The sequence below is a fragment of the Oryzias latipes genome, chromosome 13 (assembly GCF_002234675.1).
Source record: "Oryzias latipes chromosome 13, ASM223467v1".
In the NCBI taxonomy this organism is placed as follows: domain Eukaryota; kingdom Metazoa; phylum Chordata; class Actinopteri; order Beloniformes; family Adrianichthyidae; genus Oryzias; species Oryzias latipes.
In genome coordinates, this window is record NC_019871.2 from 18,711,472 (window position 1) to 18,735,243 (window position 23,772).

Genomic DNA, 23,772 nt, shown 5'->3' on the forward strand with positions numbered 1-23,772 from the left:
CCTGGCTGTATTTGAGTTTCTTTATTTTTTAATCTTTTGTGTAGAGCATCCAGCAGCAGTCATACTGAGCTTATCAACCATATATACAATGAGGTCAATAAGTATTTGATCACCCTGTGATTTAGCAAGTTCTCCCACTTAGAAAACATGGAAGGGTCTAAAATTTTCATCATGGGTGCATTTCCACAGTGAGAGACTGAATCTGAAGAAACATTCAGAAATCACGTTGCACGATTTAAAAAAAAAAATTATTTGTAAATTACTGTGACAAATAAGTATTTGATTACTTGAGTTAAACAGCTTTAATATTTGGTACAGAAGCTTTTGTTAACAATTACAGCAGGGATTTTGGCCCACTCCTCCATACAGATCTTCTCTAGATCTGTCAGGGTTCTGGGCTGTCGCTGACCAACACGGCGTTTCAGCTCCCTCCAAAGATTCTCTATTGGATTTAGGTCTGGAGACTGGCTAGGCCACTCCAGAACCTCGATATGCTTCTTACGGAGCCACTCCTTGGTTTTCTTGGCTGTGTGCTTCGGGTCATTGTCATGCTGAAAGACCCAGCCACGACCCCTCTTCAACGCTCTGACTGAGGTAAGGAGGTTTTTGCCCAATATCTCACAATACAGAGCCCTGTTCATCCTCTCCTTAATACAGTGCAGTCATGCTGTCCCCTGTGCAGAAAAACACCCCCAGAGCATGATGCTTCCACCCCTGTGCTTCACTGTAGGTATGGTGTTCTTGGGATGATGCTCCTCCTTCTTCCTCCTCCAAACACGCCAAATGGAGTTAAGACCAAAAAGTTCTATTTTGGTCTCATCTGACCACAAGACTTTCTCCCATGACTCCACTGGATCATCAAGATAGTCATTGGCAAACTTCAGACGGGCCTTGACATGGGCTGACTTCAGCAGGGGAATCTTCCGTGCAATACAAGATTTTAAACCATGACGCTTTAATGTATTGCTCTCTTCAGGTCATTGACCAGCTCCTCCCGTGCAGTCCTGGGCTGATTCTTCACCTTCCTTAGCATCATCAATACCCCACGAGGCGAGATCTTGCGAGGGGCCCCAGGCCGAGGGACATTGACAGTCATCATTAGCCTCTTCCATTTTCTGACAATTGCTCCAACAGTTGTTCTTTTATCACCAAGCTGCTTGGCAATTGCCCCGTAGCCACTTCCAGCTTTGTGAAGGTCTACAAATTTGTATCTTGTGTCTTTTGACAGCTCTTTGGTTTTGCCCATGTTGGTAGTTAGACTTCTGACTGATTGTGGGGTGCACAGGTGCCTTTATGCAAGCTAACGACCTCAAACAGGTGCCACTAATTTAGAATCATGAGCAGAGTGGAGTTGGACTGTTTAAAAGCAGAACAGCAGGTCTTTGCTGGTCAGAAATCTATCTGATAATCAAGTGATCAAATACTTATTTGTCACAGTAATATACAAATAAATTGTTTAAAAAAATCGCCCTTTAATGTGTGGAGATCTTCTACCAGTCTGTATTAGCCAGCACCTAGTTCACCTCTGTGGTCTGCTGGGGAAGCAGCATTGCAGTCAGTGACGCCAAAAGACTGAACAAGCTGATCAGGAAGGCGGGTTCTGTCATTGGCAGCAAACAAGAAACATTTGAAGCAGTGATGGAGAGGAGACCACTGAACAAGATCTTATCTATCAGGGACAACCCAGAGCATCCTCTCCACCCTGTTCTGGACAAATGGTAGAGGTCCTAGGAGGCTCAGACAGCTCCGCTCCAAAAGTGCCCGATAAAGAAACTCATTCTACACAATTTAACTCTACAATAACTCAGAGATGACTTTTGCATATTTTGACCTGTTTGTAAATAGTCTTTAAACTATACCGCCTTATTTTTTTACATTTGTTTTTTTTTTATTGTTTTTATATTATTCTATCTTCTCTTATGTTTACTGCTATGGTAACGCACAAATTTCCCAAGTGTGGGATCCTTAAAGTCCTTCTGATTCTGATTCAAATATGCAAAACAAGACCGAGGTGATATCAGTTATGATTATGGGAGGTAATTAATGTAAGGGATTACTAATAAATTCTGGCTAACATTTACATACCACGTCCATTAACTTGTAAAGAGGCAAAACCACAGGTTTTAATGATTAAAACCCACGTATTATCCTCAAATATTACTCACACATTTCACCCTTGGGGTCAATTTAACCCCAGGGATATTTGCCTTCAGAAAATGATTTACATCAAATTGTTGTTTTAGTGTCAGGCACATTGTTTATTTGCTGAATACATAAATAACCCTGTTCTCTATAGCGCCACCATCAGGCCAAACATTTACATTAAAATGAATGTATCTTGAAAAGTTTTCATTCAAATCTTCTCAAATGTACTGACAACATTAATGACCACAAGAGTTGGAACCCTATTGGTGTTGGTGTTTTTAGGACATTTGCTGTAGCGCCACCATCAGGTCAAAATTTCAGTTTTAGAGTTAGATGATCTTGAAAAATTTTCATTCAAATCTTTTCTAATTTGGGGTGCACATTCATGACTCTCACAGAATAAATCATATTGGCTGATTTTAGTAACCCCCTTTCCTTTTATTAACATATTTATTTACATATTTGTATCTCTTTTTTGTGACATATTTGTGGTTGGTCACTATAAAGTCTCACTCACCCCTTTTCTTTTGTTATCTGGGCTTGGAACCGGCAGTGGCAGAGTTTGAGTTTTTTCCCCCTTTTTTTATGTTTTTGTTTGAAACAGAAAATCATAATGAGAACATAAGTCAGATAGTCAGAACATTACGGTAACAGTTCTTCATGCCCAGAGTCAGAGTATATATATATATATATATATATATATATATATATATATATGAGTACATCAAGCTCAAGGCCCCAACTGACAGTGTGCTCAGTGAATGTCTCAAGCAATGGAGAGCAGAGGATACAGTGCTGGAGGACAGATCCTCATGGGAGGACAAACCCCTGCATGGGATGTACCACTGGACCATAACTGAAGTGGCTGATATCAAGAAGTCCTACCAATGGCTAGAAAGGGCTGGCCTACAGGACAGCACTGAAGCGCTCATCCTGGCAGCTCAGGAACAAGCCCTGAGCACCAGAGCGATAGAGGCTCAGATCTACCACACCAGACAAGACCCAAGATGTAGGCTGTGCAAAGAGGCGCCTGAAACAATCCAGCACATAACTGCAGGGTGTAAGATGCTGGCAGGTAAAGCATACATGGAGCGCCACAATCAAGTGGCTAGAATAATACACAGGAACATTTGTGCAGAATATGGACAGAAAACCCCAAGGTCAAAATGGGAAACACCTCCGAAGGTAGTAGAGAATGAGAGAGCAAAGATCCTGTGGGACTTCCAGATCCAGACTGATAGGATGGTAATGGCAAACCAACCAGACATTGTAGTGGTGGATAAAGAACAGAGGAAAGCTGTTGTGGTGAATGTGGCAGTGCCAAGCGATGGGAACATCAGGAAGAAGGAACATGACAAACTGGAGAAATACCAGGGACTCAGAGAAGAACTGGAGAAAGCATGGAAAGTGAAGGTAACAGTGGTGCCTGTGGTAATTGGAGCACTCGGGGCAGTAACCCCCAAGCTGGAGGAGTGGCTACAACAGATCCCTGGAAAGACCTCAGACCTCTCAGTCCAGAAAAGCGCAGTGCTAGGAACAGCTAAGATACTGCGCAGGACCCTCAAGCTCCCAGGCCTCTGGTAGAGGACCCGAGCTTGGAGGAGAAACCACCCGCGGAGGGTGAGAGGGGCGTTTTTATAAATATATATATATATATATATATATATATATATATATATATATATATATATATATATATATAATAAAATATATAACCATCAATTGAAAATATTTTACTTGAGATGATAATTTTAGTGGGGAAGCATGTGTTGGAAAGACTTGGATGTGATCAACTCACAAGCCTACATTGGCTTCCTCATTTTGGCAGGATTTCACACCACACCATGAGAAATATCAAAGTTCTAGTGGGAATAGTTGCTTTCCCTACCCCCCTGTTATGTATCAACGCAAAAGTATCAACTCCGCATCTGCAAGTGTGGGGATGCTAGGTCACACACACAGACAGACAAGTTTTACACAGCTAAAACAGCCTGGGGTCAAATTGACCCCAGCGGAACACCAATGTGTGCCATTTGTGTTTAGCACATTGAAAAAAATTTCATCATGATAATTTATGCTTAATCAGTTGTTCCGATCAAATTAGGAAAAGTCATGAAATATGAAGTAAAAAGAAAAAGGTTAACCATTATTTTTTGATGACAAACATTGAATTGGGGTCAAATTGACCCCAAAGATAAGAGGAGGGTTAAAAAAGCCACAAATAACAATTAATTTAATTTACTTTTTTTTTTTTTTAAATTTCATTTGATTCCAAACCTGAAACGTCAGTAACATCTAAACAGTTTTGTTCCATAGAGCACCAGAGTTTGTTTTCTTGCATGCTGGAGGACTCACATCCAAGAACGTGAAGGCGCGAGCCGCACGTGACGGGATCCTGCCGGAATTACAAGATACCGGCTTCCGGGAAGCGCTTCCGTCCGTCCGTCTTTGCGGACTCAAGGAGAGAAAGGTAACGCCGCCGTCCTAAGCCCAAACCTCCGGTGAAATGTTCGCTGTCGGTGCAGCGGAAGCGCGGCGTGGGCTCGCGGGGACTGCGGAGGCTCTCGCGCGGACCTGTTGTTGGGACTTTTGCCGCGCGCTCCGGGGCTGCTCCCGCTGTGTTTTCAGGGATTAGCCGTAGCTCTGCTGCTAGCATCCAGGATGAGGCGCCGCGGGAGTTCCGTCTCCCCCAAAGCGTGACTGGGGGGAGCCGGTTCACGCCGCAGCTCTGGCCCGTATCAGCTGCTAGAACATGCGCCTGGGAGCAGGTGTTTACACCGGTAACCGTTCATTCTGGCCGACAGGTCTGCTGCAGCTGGTTAGAAGATGCTCCAACTAGCAAACGGTTAGACGTGGAGCGGAAAGCAGGGGGTTTGATGCCGTACAGCTGTTTCTAAGTAAAGTAGAGAGTTTGATACCTGTTCGGTACCCTAGTTAGTAACATGCCCGCGGAAGGGTTTTACGGTCTGACAGCACAGCGTCATGGTTCGCCGGGAAAAACTAGCAGCAGCTGTGACGGTTCTCCTGGAGAACCTGCTGCAGTGGATGCTGATGTGACAGAAGCAGCCCAGAACGTCTCCCGGACTGACTCCGTGCAGGTCAGCCACTGCAGTGAAGGTCGAGCATCACCACAGCCCACGTGCACGTGCATGTTCCCGCTGCATCAGTGATGCTGCGGCCGCACCGGCCGGCTGTCTGCGGCTACTGACACCGTTCCACGAGGCAATGGCACGTGTAACCATGTAGTTAAACCCGGGTGGTCAGGCCTAAGACAGTTAGCTACACACCTGACCCGCACTGTTACAGAACTAAACCTTTCAGGGACATGTTTAGTCTGATTTCGGGTTTGTCGCGTGGGTGAGTGAGTAAACAGAAGGACACGCCCCTGTGTCATAACAGACGGCAGTCTGGGGTGAGGAGGGAGTCATTGGACCCCCCCCCCCCCCCCCCCCACCCACACACAAAACACACGTGCTGTTCCTTAAAATTAAAGGCTGGTGTTCTTGATCATAATGCACAATGCATGATGAATGTTGCTCAAGGCAACGCATGCTTAGAACATGTGAACACGTGGGTCAGAAATGGATGCTGCTGGTCATGCTTGACATGTTCAGGTGCATGACAGAACATCTTAGTTTCCTCAAAAAGGTCTTTATTGGTTCTAAATGTGCACACAGACCTGTATTTCTTCCTCCTGGTTATTGGTTTGAAGGATAGAAGGATGTTCTTCTGTGCGCAAGAATCCAGACCAATTACCGGAGTTCCTCACTGCCTATGTCAGGGAGGCTACTCTCTGGAAAATAGTGATTTCATATTCCAACCTGACACTTTCCCCCACTACCTAAACAACCACTTCCTGTTCTGAGCGATTCATTGATTGACCAACAAACTCACCTGACTCTCAGAGTCCTGTGAATAGCAACAATAGTCTAGTAAGAACTGAACGTCTTTATGAAACATCCATGTCTTCTTCTTGTCAACACTGCATTACTTCAGGGGTTCATGCAAAACAGCCTCAGCCAGGTTTGTTAGTCATTGGTTCTAAAAGTTGTTGGTCTGTAATGTTTTTCATAGATACACTTCAACTGTGAGAGACAGATTGTAAACAAAGAATCCAGTAAATCACATTGTTTGATTTTTAAAGAATTGAATACAAACTTGTGTCCTTAACTATGCAAAGTCATATCAGCTTATTTAAGAGATACCATAATGGTGGGATATTGTTTGGTCAACAGTTTTTAATTCTTATTTAGGGGGGTATTCCAGAAAGCATGTTTAAACTACCCGGACTTTAACAAAAAGGCAAAAAGAGGCTCAGCGGTTCCATCCAGCAATCACACAACAGCTGAACACCGGTGAGCAATTCAAGGATGAAAACTATCAGAGTATGAATCATTATAGTGTGTTTAAAGAGGGGTTAAAGGATGAAAGCTGTGCATCATAATGAAGGTTGTGGGTGTTCTTCTGAACATGGCTGTCTGCTTTGGGTCAGAACGCTGGAGTCTGGGATGGAAAGCTTTGACTGTTCAGATCACAGCCTGGTTTATGTGGGCCAAAACTGAACATGACTTAAACACCACTGAACTAAATGATTGGAAAATATGGTTTAAGTAATACATAGCTGTTTAATCTACTTAACTCTCATTGAAGACACTGTAGGTGTATTATTTGGTATATTCTAGGCTGCAGTTGCTCAGGCGGTTGAGCAGGACGTCCAATAGGCCTGCACAATATACCGCAAATTTATCGTTATCGCAATATCCAGCTCTGCAATATGCATATCGCAAAAGACGGCGAATATCGCAATAAATCGCAAACCCAAAATGTGTTAAAACAATCTTCTAGCAGCTTGAAGCATTTAACGAATCAAATAAATCCCTTTATGCTTTGACCAATCAGATGGACGCCTTCCCATTGTTGACCAATCAGATGGAGGCCTATTATGTTAACCCTGGTCCTGAAGAGCCTCAACCCTGCCTGTTTTCCAGCTCTCCTTAACCAGCTTGCTGTTGATTGGCTGACTCAAGTGATTTCACATCCTGATTGACTGAACACACCTGATTTTGGTTATCATTATCGAGCAGTCTAGGTAGAATTGGAAAACAGACAGGGTTGAGGCTCTTGAGGACCAGGGTTAGCCACCCTGACGTTTGTCCCCCATGTCGATGAGGGTCATTTGGAGTATAATTTTTAAACTGTTGCAATGAAATGGGAATGATGTTTTTGTTTATTTTTCTATTTGTTTATTTACCGCAAATTTATCGTTATCGCAATATTGATCACTAATATCGCATATCGCAAGTTTTCCTCATATCGTGCAGCCCTAACGTCCAATGATCAAAAGGTCTGCAGTTCGATCCCCACTTCTCCCCAGTCAACTTTTATTGTGTCCTTAGGCAAGACACTTCACCCTTCCTGCCTCCAGTGTAGCTCCACTGGTGTGTGAATGCGTGTGAATGTCACGGTGATGGTCAGAGGTGGACACTGGCAGCCATGCCCCTGACAGTGTCCCCCAGGGCAGCTGTGGCTACATCAGTAGCTTACCATCACCAAGTATGAATGAGGAGTGAATGAAGAATGGACACATTGTAAGAGCTTTGAGCGTCTGGATAAGCGCATATAAATCCACTCCATTTTTATTATTATCATTAGGGGTGCATTTTAGGTTTATGTGTTCACTTTTCGTCAAATCCTTTCAGGGGTCAGCACAGTGAGTCAGCTTTTCACTATTTTGTACAGGTGGTTTGGTAGAGATTTTTACGTTGGCTGCCCTTTCTGACACAACCTTGTATTTTATCCAGGCTGGGGACCAGCACAGACTTGGTTCCCCTGTTTTCCCATGTGCCAGTACTACCCGCAGCCATCTGAACCATCCAGCTGCTATATTTCTACGGTTATATTATGGGTGTATTATGTGTATGAGAAATTATAGATGTATTATAAATGTGTCATGGCTGATAATGTGTATTATGGATAGGTCTATGTGTTTTTTAGATGTATTATAGGTGTAGCATAGATGTATCACAGGTCTGCACGAAATGAGGAAAACGCGCGATTTGCGATATTAATGATCAATATTGCGATGACGATTGTTATTTGTGATACATGATGAACAAATAACAAAACAACTCAATGGATCATTTCAATTTCACTGCAACAGTTTAATTTAAATAGGAGTCAACATACCTTAAATCACATTCCAAATGACCCTCGTCTTCCTAAGAGGCGACCATCTAACATTAAAGGAGTCCATCCGATTGGTCAAATGCATAAAGGGATTTATTAGATTTTTTAAATACTTTAAGCTGCAATAACATTGTACCATTTATCACAGTTTACGCAGACTTTTGCGATTTGCGTATTGGACAGCTTGATATCGTGATAACGATAAATTTGGGATTTATTGTGCAGGTCTAATCATGGGTATATCATAGATTTAATATTAGTGTTCTACAGTGAAAGGCTTATTTCTGACTGTTAAAAGCTGAGTTTTAGTCTGGAGTTGACATAACCTACAGCAGCAGCAAAGGCTTTACTGCAGCTCAGCACCAGCGCTGGTGATTGGTTTGCGTGATACGAGTGTGAATCTAAGCTTAACATACAATCTCTTTGAGTAGAAATCAATAAAGGTGAAGTATAAACTAAAAGAATGTGTGAACAGGTCAATGTGGTTTCAGCTCTACTGATAGAGCTTTTATCAGTGGTTGTTACAGTGCAGGGATGTTTGTGGATATGTTTTCTGCTGCATAGTTCTCAGACTCAAAGGGCGAAGTTTCACATTTAAGCTGTATGGCTGCTTTGCATGAGTTCACCGGAAGTGCATAATGTTGGTAGAAAAATGTTACTGTCACAGATTTTTCTTGTTGTTTCCATGAACTCAAGGGAGTGTAGTAAAGGTCACATCTATCCTCAGACAGTTCTCTCCTCACCTAATGATCATCTTGCATGAGCTGTTCTTATTGATGCCTGCAGTCCTTGTCCTTACTTAAGTCTTTGAACCGATGTCAGTCTGTCTGTCCTCAAGGTGGCTTTTATCCTCCAGTTTTCCTGATAACTGGTCATGTTTTGTTTGAGTAATTTAAGTTCATGCTAAAAAACGCTGACTCATCATGACTCGGGCTTTCATCCAGTTTCCTCTGTGTGATAACCGGGGGGGGGGTATGGATGACTGTAAATTCTTAACTATAAACACCATTTGAATCGGGTCATTTCATAACAGTCCAAGGTCTCGTGAATCCATACTTTGGATGGTCCTTTGCTCTCTGATCTTTCGCTTGTATTGTCATTTCCTGTGCATCTCTGAACAAATGCCATGTCTCCCCTTGTCCCTTGACTGCAGATGTTTCCATGTTTTTACTCTATTAAAAGAATGATTATTACATGATTACTGGTGATTGAGCTTCTCATGCAACCATTTCAGCTTTCCTTAAGACCAACAATTACTCTAAAGCCACGTTCTGAATAATTGACCCACAGAGGAGAAGCTCTGATCAGCACTTTAAAGCTGAACAATAGTATTGATTATTGGCTCGTTTTATTTGCTGATTACTTTTCTTGATCAATAATTTAGAACCGCACAGGGTTAATGGACTCGGCAGAGATTTGCAGACACCTAAAGGTGATGGAGGAGTGGACCAGAGTCATGGAGCTCCTTTCAGGATTTCTTCTACTGTAGCCTTTCGTGTCAAAACCTTCAACCTTTTGATGCGATAAGTTACATTTTCTTTGAAAAGGAGCATCTGAAGTCCAGAAACGACATTTTCCAACTCCTGTGTGCACTGAGTGTTTTGTTTACATGTGTGCAGCTGGGTAATGAGAAACAAACAAAAAGAAAATGGAGAGAAATGAGAAATAATTGGAAGTAAGAATTTGATCAATGTGATCAGTTCTGGCTGCAATTTAAACGACAAGGGAGACAAACTTGGATGTATCAGAATGTGTCATGGTTTGATTTTGCGGCACTGACTACAGTAGTCTGACTGAATGTTTATTTTTGAAAATTTTGAAATTCTGTGAAAGGTTATGGTAAAAGTTATGGAAAACTATTGCTAAAAAATGTACGAACCCTGATTGATGAAATTGCCTATAGTATGTAGCTGACAGGAGGATGTTGGAGTTCCGGGATGGGCTGACCTTTTGCTGATTTCTGAGATTTTCATGAAGCTTGGCTTTGAGCTGATGGCGGAGATTGTTCCCTGTTTGGTGATGGGCAGATTTCTGTTGGCTCAAATGGTCTTGATGGTGGAGCTGCTGTTTAATGTTAGGTAAACGATCTCTGTTGTGTGTACAGACATGAAACCTCTGGTGTTTTTGAATGTCATTTCCCTTCATAAAGCTATTTACATTGTTTACTGGTTTAGGAAGATACCATCATCTAAAAAACAGAGTTTACTATATGAAATTGTGTTATTTATTAATATTTGTTTATAATCAGTTTTTTTTAAATCTTCTTAGAGATTCTGTATAGTAGTACTCCCCGTAATTTAAGGCTTACATAACAGGTTATTTAGTGCTTCAATGTGTTTTAACATGTTTGATGTTAAACAAGCTACTTACTTTGTGTTTTAGCTGGTGTTTCTGTTCTTGGGACCTTAAAGGATTCCTCTGTGTAAGGTTGAACATCTTCAGAAGGTCTGCTCCAGACCTCTGAAGTTCTACTCACTTCTGTCCTGTCTTAGTCGTGCACAGGTCCACATCTGCCTCCCCATGCAGACCCCCGTGAAATGAATAAAGCACCACAACCTCTTACGGGACCCCCCTCCGCCCCCCATCCAGCCCCCTCGCCCGGTCTTTCACAGGTAAGATGTGCTGTGTTTAACATTGAAGAGTGACGGTGTTCCATGCAGATGAAAAGTCTGAAAGGGAAGATGATCATTGGTGGGTTGGTGAACACAGGGACTTCCCTGCTTCTGCAAATGCTTTCAGGCAGGTTTATGGACTTAGTCAGAGTTAAAATGACAGTAACCACCTCAGTGGCCTAGTGGGAGAGTGTCCTCCCTGAGACTGGAAGGTTGTGGGTTTGAGTCATACCAGAGACTCTAAAAATGGGTCCCAATGCCTCCCTGCTTGTCACTCAGCTTTAACGGGTTAGATTTGGGGGTTAAACCACTAAAGGAAGGGTTCTCAAGTGCAGTGTTGTCTGCAGCTCACTGCTCCCCCAGAGAATAGGTCAAATGCAAAGAACAACTTTCACACACCCAGGTGCATTACAACTAACATGACTTTAACTTTAAATACCAGGAATTACCTTTTACTTCCTGTATGGACATCCATCCATCCATCCACCCACTACAGACACTATTTTTCACCAGATTTGAATAGAAATCGCAGCTTCGCTGAATTCTGAAGTTCAAGAAAAGCACATGATCCATCTATGCTCCCATTAGACAGCTTCCGTTCCGTACTGAGCTTATGCCCAATAAATCCTTGTAGGATGTTGTTTAACATCCTTAATGATTTAATTCACTAAATTAAAGACATTTTTTGACAGTTTAGTCTTTTTCAAGACAATTAAGTTAAATAATTAACAGTTAAAGCACTTCAAGAACAATTTTCTCCATTAACAATAATGCACAGGATGCTGGGATATTATTGTTTATGACTTTTTTTTTTAATCTTCTGCAGTTAACAGCTTTCTTTCATTCTACTCTTTCTGTCTCTTATAGCCACCGTTTCCCCCTGGCCAACCCCCTTCTGTTCTGTTTGCACCCTCACCACAGCCACAAATGAACCCCACACCGCAGGCCCGACAGGTGAGCCTCCCGCTCCTGTAGGTGCTGGGGTTTGATGTTTATCCAGACATTTTTTATTGGCCTTATTTTAAAAGAGTTAGCATCAAAAGAAAATTTCTCCGTCATGCTGCTAAAGTCTTCTGGGGTGAGACTGACCGAACTTCTGATCACTCAGGTTTTCTTCTTCTGCACTTTAACTCCTATTGTTGGTGTAACCTCCTGTCAGAGTTGGAGCACTGAAGATGTCTGCAGGTCATCTGACATAAGCAGTGAGCTGCTTAAGTAGTTGAACACATTGGGTTTGCTTAAAGTGAACCAGAGTTCGTTTCCCCCGATAATCCGGAACAATTTTTCAATCTGATGGGATTATATCCCATATCCAACTTAAATGAATTACTTCTATTGGTAACAAGTAATTGAGTTAAATTTACTCAATCTAATTTCTTACGTCTATCCAACTCAATATTTTTTTACAACTCAAATTTACATATTTATCTAACTAAATGTCATATTAGTCCAATTCAATTAAATGTTTTTTCTTCTTAATTTATTGTACTTCTAGAACCCTCGTATGTCTTAGTTTGAACCTGCAGATATTCTCATTTTTATAACAGTAAAATGAATGAAACAAAATGGAATTGCAACATAAAACCATTTACCATATCTCTGAATTTATCATTACACCACTATACAGTAGGGCTTCTAAATAAACTCATCATCCTCTCCCTCCCTCTCACTCATGGTGCAGAAAGAATTAAATATAACGGGACAAATAACTACGCAAAACACAGTAAAACATCTAAACAACTAAACACATTTGGTCAAAAAGCCACACTTAAACCTAAATCCGTCCAGACAGGCAAAGGGAATGGTATCCCACAATTCCTTGCGGTGCCAATCTAACCGCAGCACCACAGTTACACCTACTTAATTGAATTAATTTGAATGAAAGAAAAATAACTGTCTGATAACTACATGTTATTTTTAAGTTGGCCGAACTCAAAAAAATGATTTATCTTAAATGAAGAAAATAATTAAGTTAGATCAATGTTAGATCAAAAGTTTATCTTTCCAACATCCATACAAGGTCTTATCATGGAAAAAGTATTATCTGAGCTTCTTCATCCACTAAATCAGTGTTTTTCAACCAGTGGGAGATGGTCAAGTGTGCCGTGGGAAATAAATTTCCCTCATTAACTGATTTAACAACATTTTCCATCTCCAGGATATCAGTTCTTTTTTCATCCAAACACGCCCTGACAAAACACTGAGAAATTAGGAATATGAAAGATCGGAAAATACTTTTTTCTTTGTGTTTATTTGATTCTATTAAAGACATTTTGAGAAGAATGACGGTACCGTGATTTAGCTGCAGCTATAACTGTTTTCTGAAAAGTCTCGCCCCTTTAACTGTCTCCGCCAATCATTCTTGGAATCTTAATCACGTCATCAGTCTGACCAATCAGAAGTGGTTAAAGTCTTCACTTCCTTGTTCTGAATTCTGCTGATAAAGTCGCTCAGTTCCAACAAAAATACAAGCTAAAACTCATCTTCTGTGGTGTAGTTTTCCACAGAATCCGGTGTCAGACCGTAGAAAAAGTGAACAAAACAATGAAGCCCAGAGACGCTAGTCTTTCTGCGTTCGGCGTATTTTTGCACTAAATCTCCTATGATGCATTGGGTTAAAGTAACAGCGAATGAGTCTCTCCTCTTAACGTCTTGAAACCACAACGAACACACATCAAACAGTTTTAAATCTTCTAACTTAACTTTTATTACATCTTTTAGAAAAAACAGCGGCAGCTTCCAGCTTTTTCTCCCACAATTATCACAAAAATGTATGTGAGATTGTGGAGGGGCTGTAGATCAATACAGACTGAGTTTCTCCTTTTATTTTTTTATTTTTTGGATGCTGGTGTGCCGCGGGATTTTTGTCAAGGTGTGCCGTGGCTCAAAAAAGGTTGAAAAACACTGCACTAAATCATCTTCAAATAGACACGCCATGCTGCTTCACCTCTCTGAAAACAAACTAACCTTCAACTAAACCTGCTCCAGACCAGGTTATGTTCAGAGCATGAGTTGCTATGGCAACTTGACATACCCTGAAACATACCTCCATTTTTGGAACCGAAAGCTGAGGTTATCCACTTCCTTAGCCTCAAACTTACAGTGGTAACTAGCATAACCTGCCTTTTGGAATACCACCCAGGAAAGGCCGTGTGACAGTAGTCTGAATAAACACCAAACGCAAGGTACAGGACTCGATCCGTACCAATTTAAGCATATTGGCTCCGTAACAAACGGTTTTCCCAGTCTGAATATATCCTTAAAGGTCGTGGAGCTTTCAGTTCTATAAAACAAAAGCCTTCATGAAAAGTATTAATGTAGAATGTGTTGTCTTTTGACAGTTAGCCTTTACGGTTAACTTTTTAGCAGAAGGGTTCAAAAGTGCCAAATCGTAGAAGTTTGTGAGTGGAAGCATGAACCCTGAGCTTTTCTTTTTTCTGCTTTTCCTCCAGTTTGCTCCAGGGCCTCGCGCTTTACACCAACAGGTACTAACAGCTCCCTAACAGCAGTCAATGAGGCTGTTTGTCTGTCCCTAAGTTCATGTTCGGAAGCGCTGGAGCAGAGTGAAACATGGAAGCTAGTGGTCTGAAGATGGTGTTTACAAACAAACACCTTTAGCCCAAAGGGAATCTTGTCTAACCAAATTTGTTCTTTGTTTTTTTGGGGAAAAGTTCAAAATTTTTAACCAACAAAACATTGGTTGTGTCCGAATTCACTTGCTCCTCCCCGGTTAGTGCACTTTATTGTGGATTCGCCATTTTGTTTTATGGTTTCCGAATCTACAATTCCAAAATCACGTGCCCTGGAAATTTCCCAGAATTCTGTGCAAAAAATAGTATGCATTGATGTTCACTAAAGTTTGCATTGAGTTTTTGTCATTTGAAAAAAAGTATTTGAATTACATTTAAAATACTTATTTAAAACAACCACGTTTTTATCATCAGAACCCAGTGGATTCTTAAAGAGTTTTCATAAATTTTTCATAGTTTTTAATTCAGCAAATGGTTGACATCATAGTTGGAGTTTAAAAAAGAAAGTAGTTTGCGTTTGTCTGAATTTGATAGTCCTCCACTATGTAGTCCTTCAGGGGTTATGGAGTGCATCTGGACACAGCCGTTGTCTTTTCTCACTACCTGAACTAGATTTTAACTTCTTGAAAGTAAGTTAAAAAAAAGCAAACCATGAAATGTTGAAACATTAAAGTGGTTAGCTGGCCCCAAAATAGCTTCTGGAAATGTAAGCATACTTGTTTTTACAGTGCAGCTGCACAGACTGAACCAGGGTTGTCTGTTGTTCCCTGCATGCTGCTCCTTTATTTACTGCTTGGCACAGACTTGCTGTTTTCTGGGCTCTTTCTCTGACTGACTGTGCTACTGTCTCACCTCAGTCCTTCTCTTTGAACCCTCTTCTTGTTTTCATATGATTTTTGTCTGTGTGCTGCTGAAGGGAAGCTTCAGGTCTCTGCAGGTAACTCTGCTTTCTCTATCTTCCCCTTCTCCTGTCCAATCCCCCCTCAACCATGCATATGCATGCAGTGCTGTGCTTTGTTGGCTCGATGTGGGTTTGTTGGCAGTGATGGTTAGCTCTCAGTCTGGCAGCAGAATGCCAATGAGGAGAAAGAAAGAAGCAGCTGATAGGCAGGCACATCTTGTTTTAGTGACCATCGAGCCACAAATTCCTCGACATACAACGAGCAAAGGTTCCCTCTCATCTGTAAAACATCCCAGCATGAACAGGAATTAGTATGAGCCTCTTTTGGATAGCCTTTACTGGTTTATCCAACTTTATACCATGGTCTGGGTGAAAACAGTGGTCCCTCGTCACAGTGGAGGTTACATTCCATAAATAGCCTGTGCATATAGATGTTTTAAGGTTTTAAAACTCCCCATTACACACTTTATACACTTTTCTCAGACAGACGTGACCATTTTCCCACTTTTCTCTCTTGTTGAAACTATCAAAATTTAAATCTTAATTGAAAACTAGGTCCAGTATTTTCAATGAATGAAATATTTGTATAAAATAAAAACAAAGATCTGGGGCCTCATTTATAAACGTTGCGTACGCACAAAAGAAGGCGTACGCCACTCTCTACGCAGTAGTTGATATTTATAAAAAGCAAACTTGATGGGAAAATGTGCGGTCCTTCACGCAAGCTCTGACCCAGGCGTACGCACAAAAACGGGTGAAATGAGAAACGGCGACACCGTCGGCAGATGGAAGAAACGCGTGAAAGTGACAATGACAATACTGCCTCTCAGAAATAACATGACGACCTCACAAAGCAAGTCTTACAATTAACAGCCTACACGAACACCCGTTTGATCGATCAGCAGTGAAACAAACAAAAAAAAATCAAACGAAAATTACAACAGAAATTCAAATGAACACTTATTTGCAGAAAGAAAAGTGAAATATGTTCAGCAATATTGGCATGTTGTGCAATTCATCCTCATAAATAATAGTTAACAGAACGAAATAATGTACAAAACTGATGTTCTCGTCAGTGTGTCCGTCTGGCGGAGCAGACATAGGTGCGGGCGTGCGGACGGACGGACAGACGTACTAATTGTCCACTGGGGAAAGTTCTTTTCATATTAAAACATTTCTTCATAAGCTATGGAATTATGGTATTCATACATATGCCTTTAGTTTTTTTTATCTTTGATAAAACAATGTATGGCGTATTTTTCAACCATTCACAAAGCAACAAGAAATTACAATTGCGCTGAAAAATTTACCATTTCCACGTTGATTATTACCGACATCTGTAGCTTGTCAGATGCAATTAAATGGAGGGAAATAAAATGCCCCATCACAATGCGTAATGACGCACAATGGCTGATCTTGCGCTCTTAGAAGATGTGGCAAATGGAAGAATTCGGAGAGAACGCATCTTTAGACAAGAAGACTTGCTGGCAAACGAGGACGAGTGGCTTATGAGCCGGTTCCGACTTCCTCGAGCCGTCCTCTTGGACCTCTGCCGGCTTTTGGGCCCGCCGTTACAGAGGAGCACTCGGAGGAACCACGCGTGTCACCCGGTGCATCTGGCGCTCCGGTGCCCCCCCACCCCACCCCCACCCCGTGGCAGACACACTCTGGCGATGCAGCTCCAGACGTTTTTTTGCCTCGACTTTGATGTCCGACCATTTCTTTTTCATTTCGGCCACGGTCCGAGGTTGTGAGGCTACAGCATTTACGGCGTCTGCCTTTTTGGCATTAGTAATGCCCACACTGTGCCCTCCAAACAACACTTTTCTCCTCTTTTCCACCTCGCCAACGATAACTTGTACTTCACATTGAGTGAAGTTACGTTTTTTTGATTTCCTCCCTGTGTTTGCTATGATCTCGCAAGACATGAATATTAATTTGTGGGCGTTTCACGGACTATTTATGGGCAACTATAGGTGTGTCATGAAGCCGCAAAAGCTGCGCAGCATTTAGAATTGGTTGTGATTTATTAAGGGAAAGATGCGTAGGATGTGCGTGCGCACGGTTTTATAAATCCGAATATTTTTGTGCGTAAGCACGTCCTATGTTTCATCCGTACGCCACTTCTGACGCAAATCCTACGCAAAGTTTTATAAATGAGGCCCCTGATCACGATTGAAGATTTATGTATATGTGACAAACTGAGCGCATTCTGTACAGGGGACACTGTATGGAGGAGATTGTTTGTGAAGATCAACAGCCAATAGGGATGCAGAACACAGTACTCTGTGAAAAAAAGAAAAGCATGCAAAATAGCATGCAAAAAAACTGACAAAAACAGAAAAAAAAACCAGCAAAGGACCACTGTACTCAATTCTGATTGGCTGCAAGGTGTCCATTAAGTAAGATACATTATACCTTACTTATTGGACACCCTGCAGCCAACCATTAAAGTAATGAAATTAAATAATTGGATGTAGCATATTTATTAAGATACTACTTTATTAATCTTGTTATTTTAACATTTAAATAGTTTTTCACAATAAGCAGACTATTTGATATGCGTTGTGATGCATTGTCATGGTAACTGTTACCGAGCCAGAAACAACCACGCTCTACTGCAGCCGGTATAAGCACCGGAAGATAGTGGTATATAAGCTTAACGTCATGCTATGTGACTAAAACCATCATTTAAAGGGAAAGTTCACCTCTTACCCCTTGGTTTTGTCCACCTAACATGACCTTTAGCACATATACAACTTCCCCCCACTGGTTAGTCCTCATCCACCAGCTGCAGCAGAGCGTGCAGCAGATTACCATCACGTGTCTCACCACAATAGTTTGTTTCTTATGGAGACGATTTAAACATTTAAAAAAACTAAATTAAAGTACTAATGATAGATGTAATATTTTGTTCTTTTGTAAGGGACCATGGGATAACCAGAACTAGGCCCTTTGAGGTGTCAGAAATTAATGGACTTTGTGGAACCAACCATCCATGATGTATATCAGTTTCTGACACTCCTCTGGCATTATCCTTTACGTGTCCATGTTCTGCCATCACCCCTGGATTTTTTTTTTTGCTTTTCAGTCTTTGGTTTCTCCACACTTCTCCTCATCTCCATTTTAAATTCTATTGTTTTTTTCTTCTTCCTTTGTCTCCTAATACCTCCTCAGCCATTCTACACCAGCAGGACAGGGCTGGCTCCCAGCACTGGCTCTCGTGGAATCCCCCCCAGCAGTGCCCCCCGTGCCGTGACTCCCACCCATGTGTACCAAGCAGGCCCTGGCTCCCAAATGATGATGATTCCTCAGCAACAGCTGTCCTTCCCCAGCTCACCTCAGGGTCCGGCCTACTTCATACCTGGGCAGGTGAGCAAGGCATCCAAAATGAGGTCAGCCTTTTCTGACCTGCAAAACAGGATTTTAATGACTCTGCTTCTGTCTTCCTTCCTTCCTTTTTGTGTTCTATTTTTCTTAGTACCGGTCAGCCGCTTATATGACGACACCCCAGCAGTACCCAGTCCCAGCAGGAACTCCAGGCTTCTACCCTGGAACCAGCCCCGCTGAATATGGTACTTTTGGTAAGAGGCTCTGCCCAGGGCCTCACTTTTGTCACTTATTCACCAAAACACATCCATTAAAAAGAAAAACACGTTTTTATTACTCACATTAGTAGACTATAACAGCAAACCTGCATGTAAATAACATGTCCAATCTTTTTTTTTTTAGGGGGGGGGGGTCTTTTATAGTTATGGATATTAATGACTGTCAGGGTTATGACTTTTCCTTAACAAAGAGAAGAACCACACAGGAAATTAGATTAGAAGCCTTTCTGTCACGGCGCTAACTGCGACAGAGGAGTTCTGTCTTCCCAGTGTAACCAGTGGCTGGGGTTGATAACATGAAAGTGGGTCATTCAAGCAGGCAGAACAGGAACATCATATCTTGTACAGTCAGCACCTAGCACGTCAGTGTTTTGTTCTTTTACTGAAAGACAGAACTGAGACGCAATCATTTTCTGGTGAAAATAGCGTGTAAGGAAATGATACCTACGGTACGTGAACCCCAACAATGACTTTCAAAACTGGGTTTCAGTTTTTATCACCGCTCTCTATAGTTTTCAGTTTTTTTCACAAAATAAAGCTTTTTTTCATTTTGGTGAGTTTTGAGGAAGACCTACCGTAAATTCTGGACTATAAAGCGCACCCGATTATAAGCCGCACCCACCCAGTTTCACGTGTTCAACTACTTTTATACATACACAAGCCGCATCGGAATACAAGCTGCATGTACTAGGCAGCATTGACATCCTGACAAATCACATTCTGACTCCCAGAGTAAGTGTGATGCATTGGCACACTGTGGGTGGAGCCAGCATTGCCTCAGGCTCATGTATTTGAGTGCACCTACATCTGCCAAACAGCATGGACCTCTATTCTGTTCACAAGTTCCTCAGTTATGTTTTTTTATTTTATTTTTTTTGTTTTTTTTACTTATTGACAATCTAGGTATCATACATAAAATTACAAACAGTAACCATATAATCAACATTACATCCCTCAGTTATGATGAGGAAATTTACATCCGCGATTCCCCATTTCCCATGAGTCTTAGGGGCTAAAAGTGTCACGCAGCTAACCGGCTTTTCCAAACCCGTTGGTGATGGTGGATTTTTTGACGCTGCTTTTAACGATTGCTTTTAACTTGAAAGCTTCATCATATTGTAGCGGCAATCACGTGCACGTTGGGTCTAATGGCACCAAAGGATTCTGGGATGCGGCCGGGCATGCGTGTTTCGTTTTGTTGAACCATGACTGAAATGTCTAAGACCTGAAGTCAACACCATGCTGTTTGGCTGCTGATAGGTGTGTTGAAAAACAATTGACTTGTGCTTGATGTTAGATAGAGAATTCAAACCATTCACTGAGTCCGAAAGTACGTACATGGCGGCCGCCAATTAATCCATAAATTAGCCGCGTCACTGAATAAGCCGCAGGGCTGTAAGCGCAGGAAAAAGGTAGCGGCTTATAGTCCGGAAATTACGGTAGTTTTCAAACAGCCTGGCCATAGAGAGGAGTGGTCCCATCTAAGAGGAGTGCAAGTGTGTCTTGGGGCCTATACAGCCACCTCAAGGGATGGAAAAAAAAGGGACCGTACCATTATCGTGCGTGTGGTAAGTGTATCATGAAGTATTTGTAAGGCTAGAGGAAGTTGCACGCACTTATGACAAACGGACGATGAGTTCTTATGGTGTTGTACAGTGTCCTTATGCTACTCTTGTTGTTAGTAAGGTGCTAGTACTGGTTCCTTACTGACTGTTCACAAATGCTCGCTGCACGGAAGGCACTCCCACATGGGCTCCTTTTGCAGTCTGCAGGATTTGGGGGGGGGGGGGGGGGTGAAAAAGTGAAAATACGCCAGCGTCTCACCTACATCACCCTTACTCCCTTATGTGTTGTATAAGTGTTCACTGCGACCAATGCAGAAAAAAATGGGCATGAACATTTTCTCCCTACGTGGTCACAGAGCAGTCTACCACCTTGTTATACTGTGCGTGCCCCATACAGGTCTGACCATTTTTCACTCGCAGACGACCCGTATGCCCCTTTTAAGGACAGTTAGGACTAAGGTCCAGTTTAAACTTCATAGTGATTTGTAATCGCTTGGGTTGCGTTGGTTGCAAGGCCATAGGAAGGGGATTGCTCAAATTGCTGCAATTGTGATACAAACTCATTACATTAATTAAGATTTGAATTTAATGCCCATAGTGCAATTGTGAACATTTAACCAGAACTTATTTCATGCAATTAGAAGACACGACTTTGGAGCAAACTTGATCCAGAAAATTGCTGTTTCCACATCCCAGGATTTCTAAACCACGTTCTAAATACATGAGGGGTTGGTTATTATGTCATTCTGACTCAGTTTAAAAAAAGAAACACAAGAATCTCACTACACATTTACTTTATAATGCAACTTTTGGTATTTTGGATAATTTCAAATGACCTTTTGTTTAAAAGTAAAGTTATCTGGTATGTTGAGGCATTTGAAAAAAACACTGTTGTACTATCTCAAAGATCTCTACATACGCTTTCACTATAAATAAAATACCAAACCACTGAAATGCTGGAGATAATCCATCAGGCTGGAAAAGGATAAACACCACTCAGAAGTTTGTTGCAGGTATTGAGAACAGTTGCCAGCTAACTTAGTATGCAATTCAATTCAATTTTCAATTCAATTTTATTTGTATAGCCCAAATTCACAATAACAGTCGTCTCAATGGGCTTCGTATGGGTAAGTTAGTACGTTAAGTTAGTACGAACTAAACTGCACGATTCCAGGAGGATCGCGAAATGATTGATGCAATGGCCAATTGATATGAAGTATAAACTGGCCCTAAAGCTTTACTAATCCCGTTTCAGTCTACATGAGGACAGTTAAGGTCAACTCCAAGGTTATAGATTGAAGTGAAACCTGCAGTACTTTTGCATTCATGCCACATTTTTACTTTGGATCAAATGACAGGATTTGAAGGTAATGCAGTTTATCCTGTAAAACCAAATTCTAGAAGTAAATGAAGACTGTAAGTCATGCAGGGATTTTAAATAACACAAACATCGGAATCTGCTAGTCTGTCAGTTCAATGTATTTAACAACATGAAATAACACAAACCAACATCTGTTAATATGTCGGACTGTTTCTTTACCTTGATGCAGTCGTCTTGCAAACTTGTGTTACATCTCCCTCTAGAGGTGACAGTAGGTCAGACGGTAAACTCCCTGACCTTTACTGGCAGGCATGTGAACTATTTGTTGACCCATGGTTCATCAGCAATGCTCACAGACAGACCGGTCAACACAAAAACCCATTTTACTCTTTCATGTCCTGCTCTGTCCCTTTAAGGCAGGAAGAACAATGACACTTAAAGGCAGTTAATCTTTGAATGATGTTTTTTTTTACTAGATTACAGTCACGTTTGTCAGTAACAAAAAAATATCTATAATTTATATTCATATATCTATAATTGACCTTCAAAGTTTACTTTGAAGGTGGAGAAAGTCTGAGGTGGATGAGGTCATCACAAAAGCTCCTGTGCTGTTTTCTTTCTCTGCTGCCTTGTGAGTTTGTGCCGTAGCTGAGCAGTCTTACATTTCAGGGAGGGAGGGAGTAACAGAGGAAAGACGGAGCTCTGTGATTGGACAGGCAAGAATGTCAAACACGTCCTTTAGTTGGTTTCATTTCAGCTCCTCAGCCCCGGTCTCTATAAGGACACACAGATTCTTCCTGACTCATGAACTGCTTCGTGGAGCTTCGCCACCTTTGTTAGGCGAGATGTTGTCATAGAACATCTGAAGCAGTAATGCACACGTGAACACGCGTGAACGAAATAGTTTGTGTTCCTCTGTTAATTAGAAAAAAACCCACAAAAGTCATTAAACTTGAATGAGAGAAAAGTTGTGATAAACATTTACTGAAAATGTTTATTTGTAAAACGTTTTAAATCCTTCTAGAAACGAGCCTGAACATAAATGATGGTACCCGTAACTTAATATTTAGTAGCATGATCACGTGACTACTGCTTTATTTTTAACTCTGATCTGCCCATCGGCACCCCTGCAAAACACATCAGCTTCTTTTCTTAAGACTTCAAAATGAAACTTTCATGTTTGCCATTAGTTTGTGTTATATTTTGTGATGAGTTGATGCATTTTATTTTTAAAAGAAATGCAAATACAAAGTTCGGATACGGCATCTTTATGTCCCAAACATTGCAGATCAGATAACGGATGGACTGACTTTTGTAGGTAGGGGTGGGGGGTGGGGCTCTTGGACTGTAAAAGCTTGGACCGACTGTTCAGTTTTACTCCATCATGCCACAAAGGAGGAAATGGTGGGAGGAACCAAGAAAGGTCAGGGGAGGAGCAAAATGGAGCCATGCTGTCAGGGGGCGGGCTCAACCCAAAAAGAATCCTGAAAGGTAGAGAGGTACTGAGGACAGCAGGTAGAGAGGGGGTTTGCGAAGGAACCCCCCTCTCTGTTTTTCATCTAAACGCTGGTTTTCACTCAGCAGGAATTCCTCATGGGCAACCGCGGGTCTCAGGAGCAGCAGGGCCCCCAGGGTAGGCAACATGCCCGTTTTTCAGATCTCCCAAACTTTGGGCTTCAGTGGTTTGTGAGTAAAGTTTTAAGGATCTTATTTACAACATTGGGGCCCCGTCTAAGAAGAGGGTTAGAAAACGCTCCCCTTCTCCCTTCTCTTCTTTTTCTGTTGCACTCCGGTGTCCAGGAACCTCGGTGGGTTTTTTGACTATATTTAGGCTTGAGTTCCTGGTCAACAATGCAGACTCAGTAACATGAGTTAGACCGAGTTGAACGCAGAAGGGCAAAGAA

General features: G+C 41.7%; 1 protein-coding gene across 1 annotated transcript in view; it reads left to right on the plus strand.

Moving 5' to 3' along the window:
- Positions 1-10,823: 10,823 nt before the first annotated feature.
- Positions 10,824-23,772, plus strand: part of eif4g1 (eukaryotic translation initiation factor 4 gamma 1) — a 34,749-nt gene continuing 21,800 nt past the window's right edge. Inside the window, exons 1-6 of the mRNA XM_023961972.1 lie at positions 10,824-10,943; positions 11,811-11,897; positions 14,396-14,428; positions 15,390-15,410; positions 18,552-18,746; positions 18,856-18,958. Coding sequence (XP_023817740.1) covers positions 10,869-10,943; positions 11,811-11,897; positions 14,396-14,428; positions 15,390-15,410; positions 18,552-18,746; positions 18,856-18,958 — 514 coding nt within the window. The 5' untranslated portion in view covers positions 10,824-10,868. The remainder of the gene's footprint in view (positions 10,944-11,810; positions 11,898-14,395; positions 14,429-15,389; positions 15,411-18,551; positions 18,747-18,855; positions 18,959-23,772) is intronic.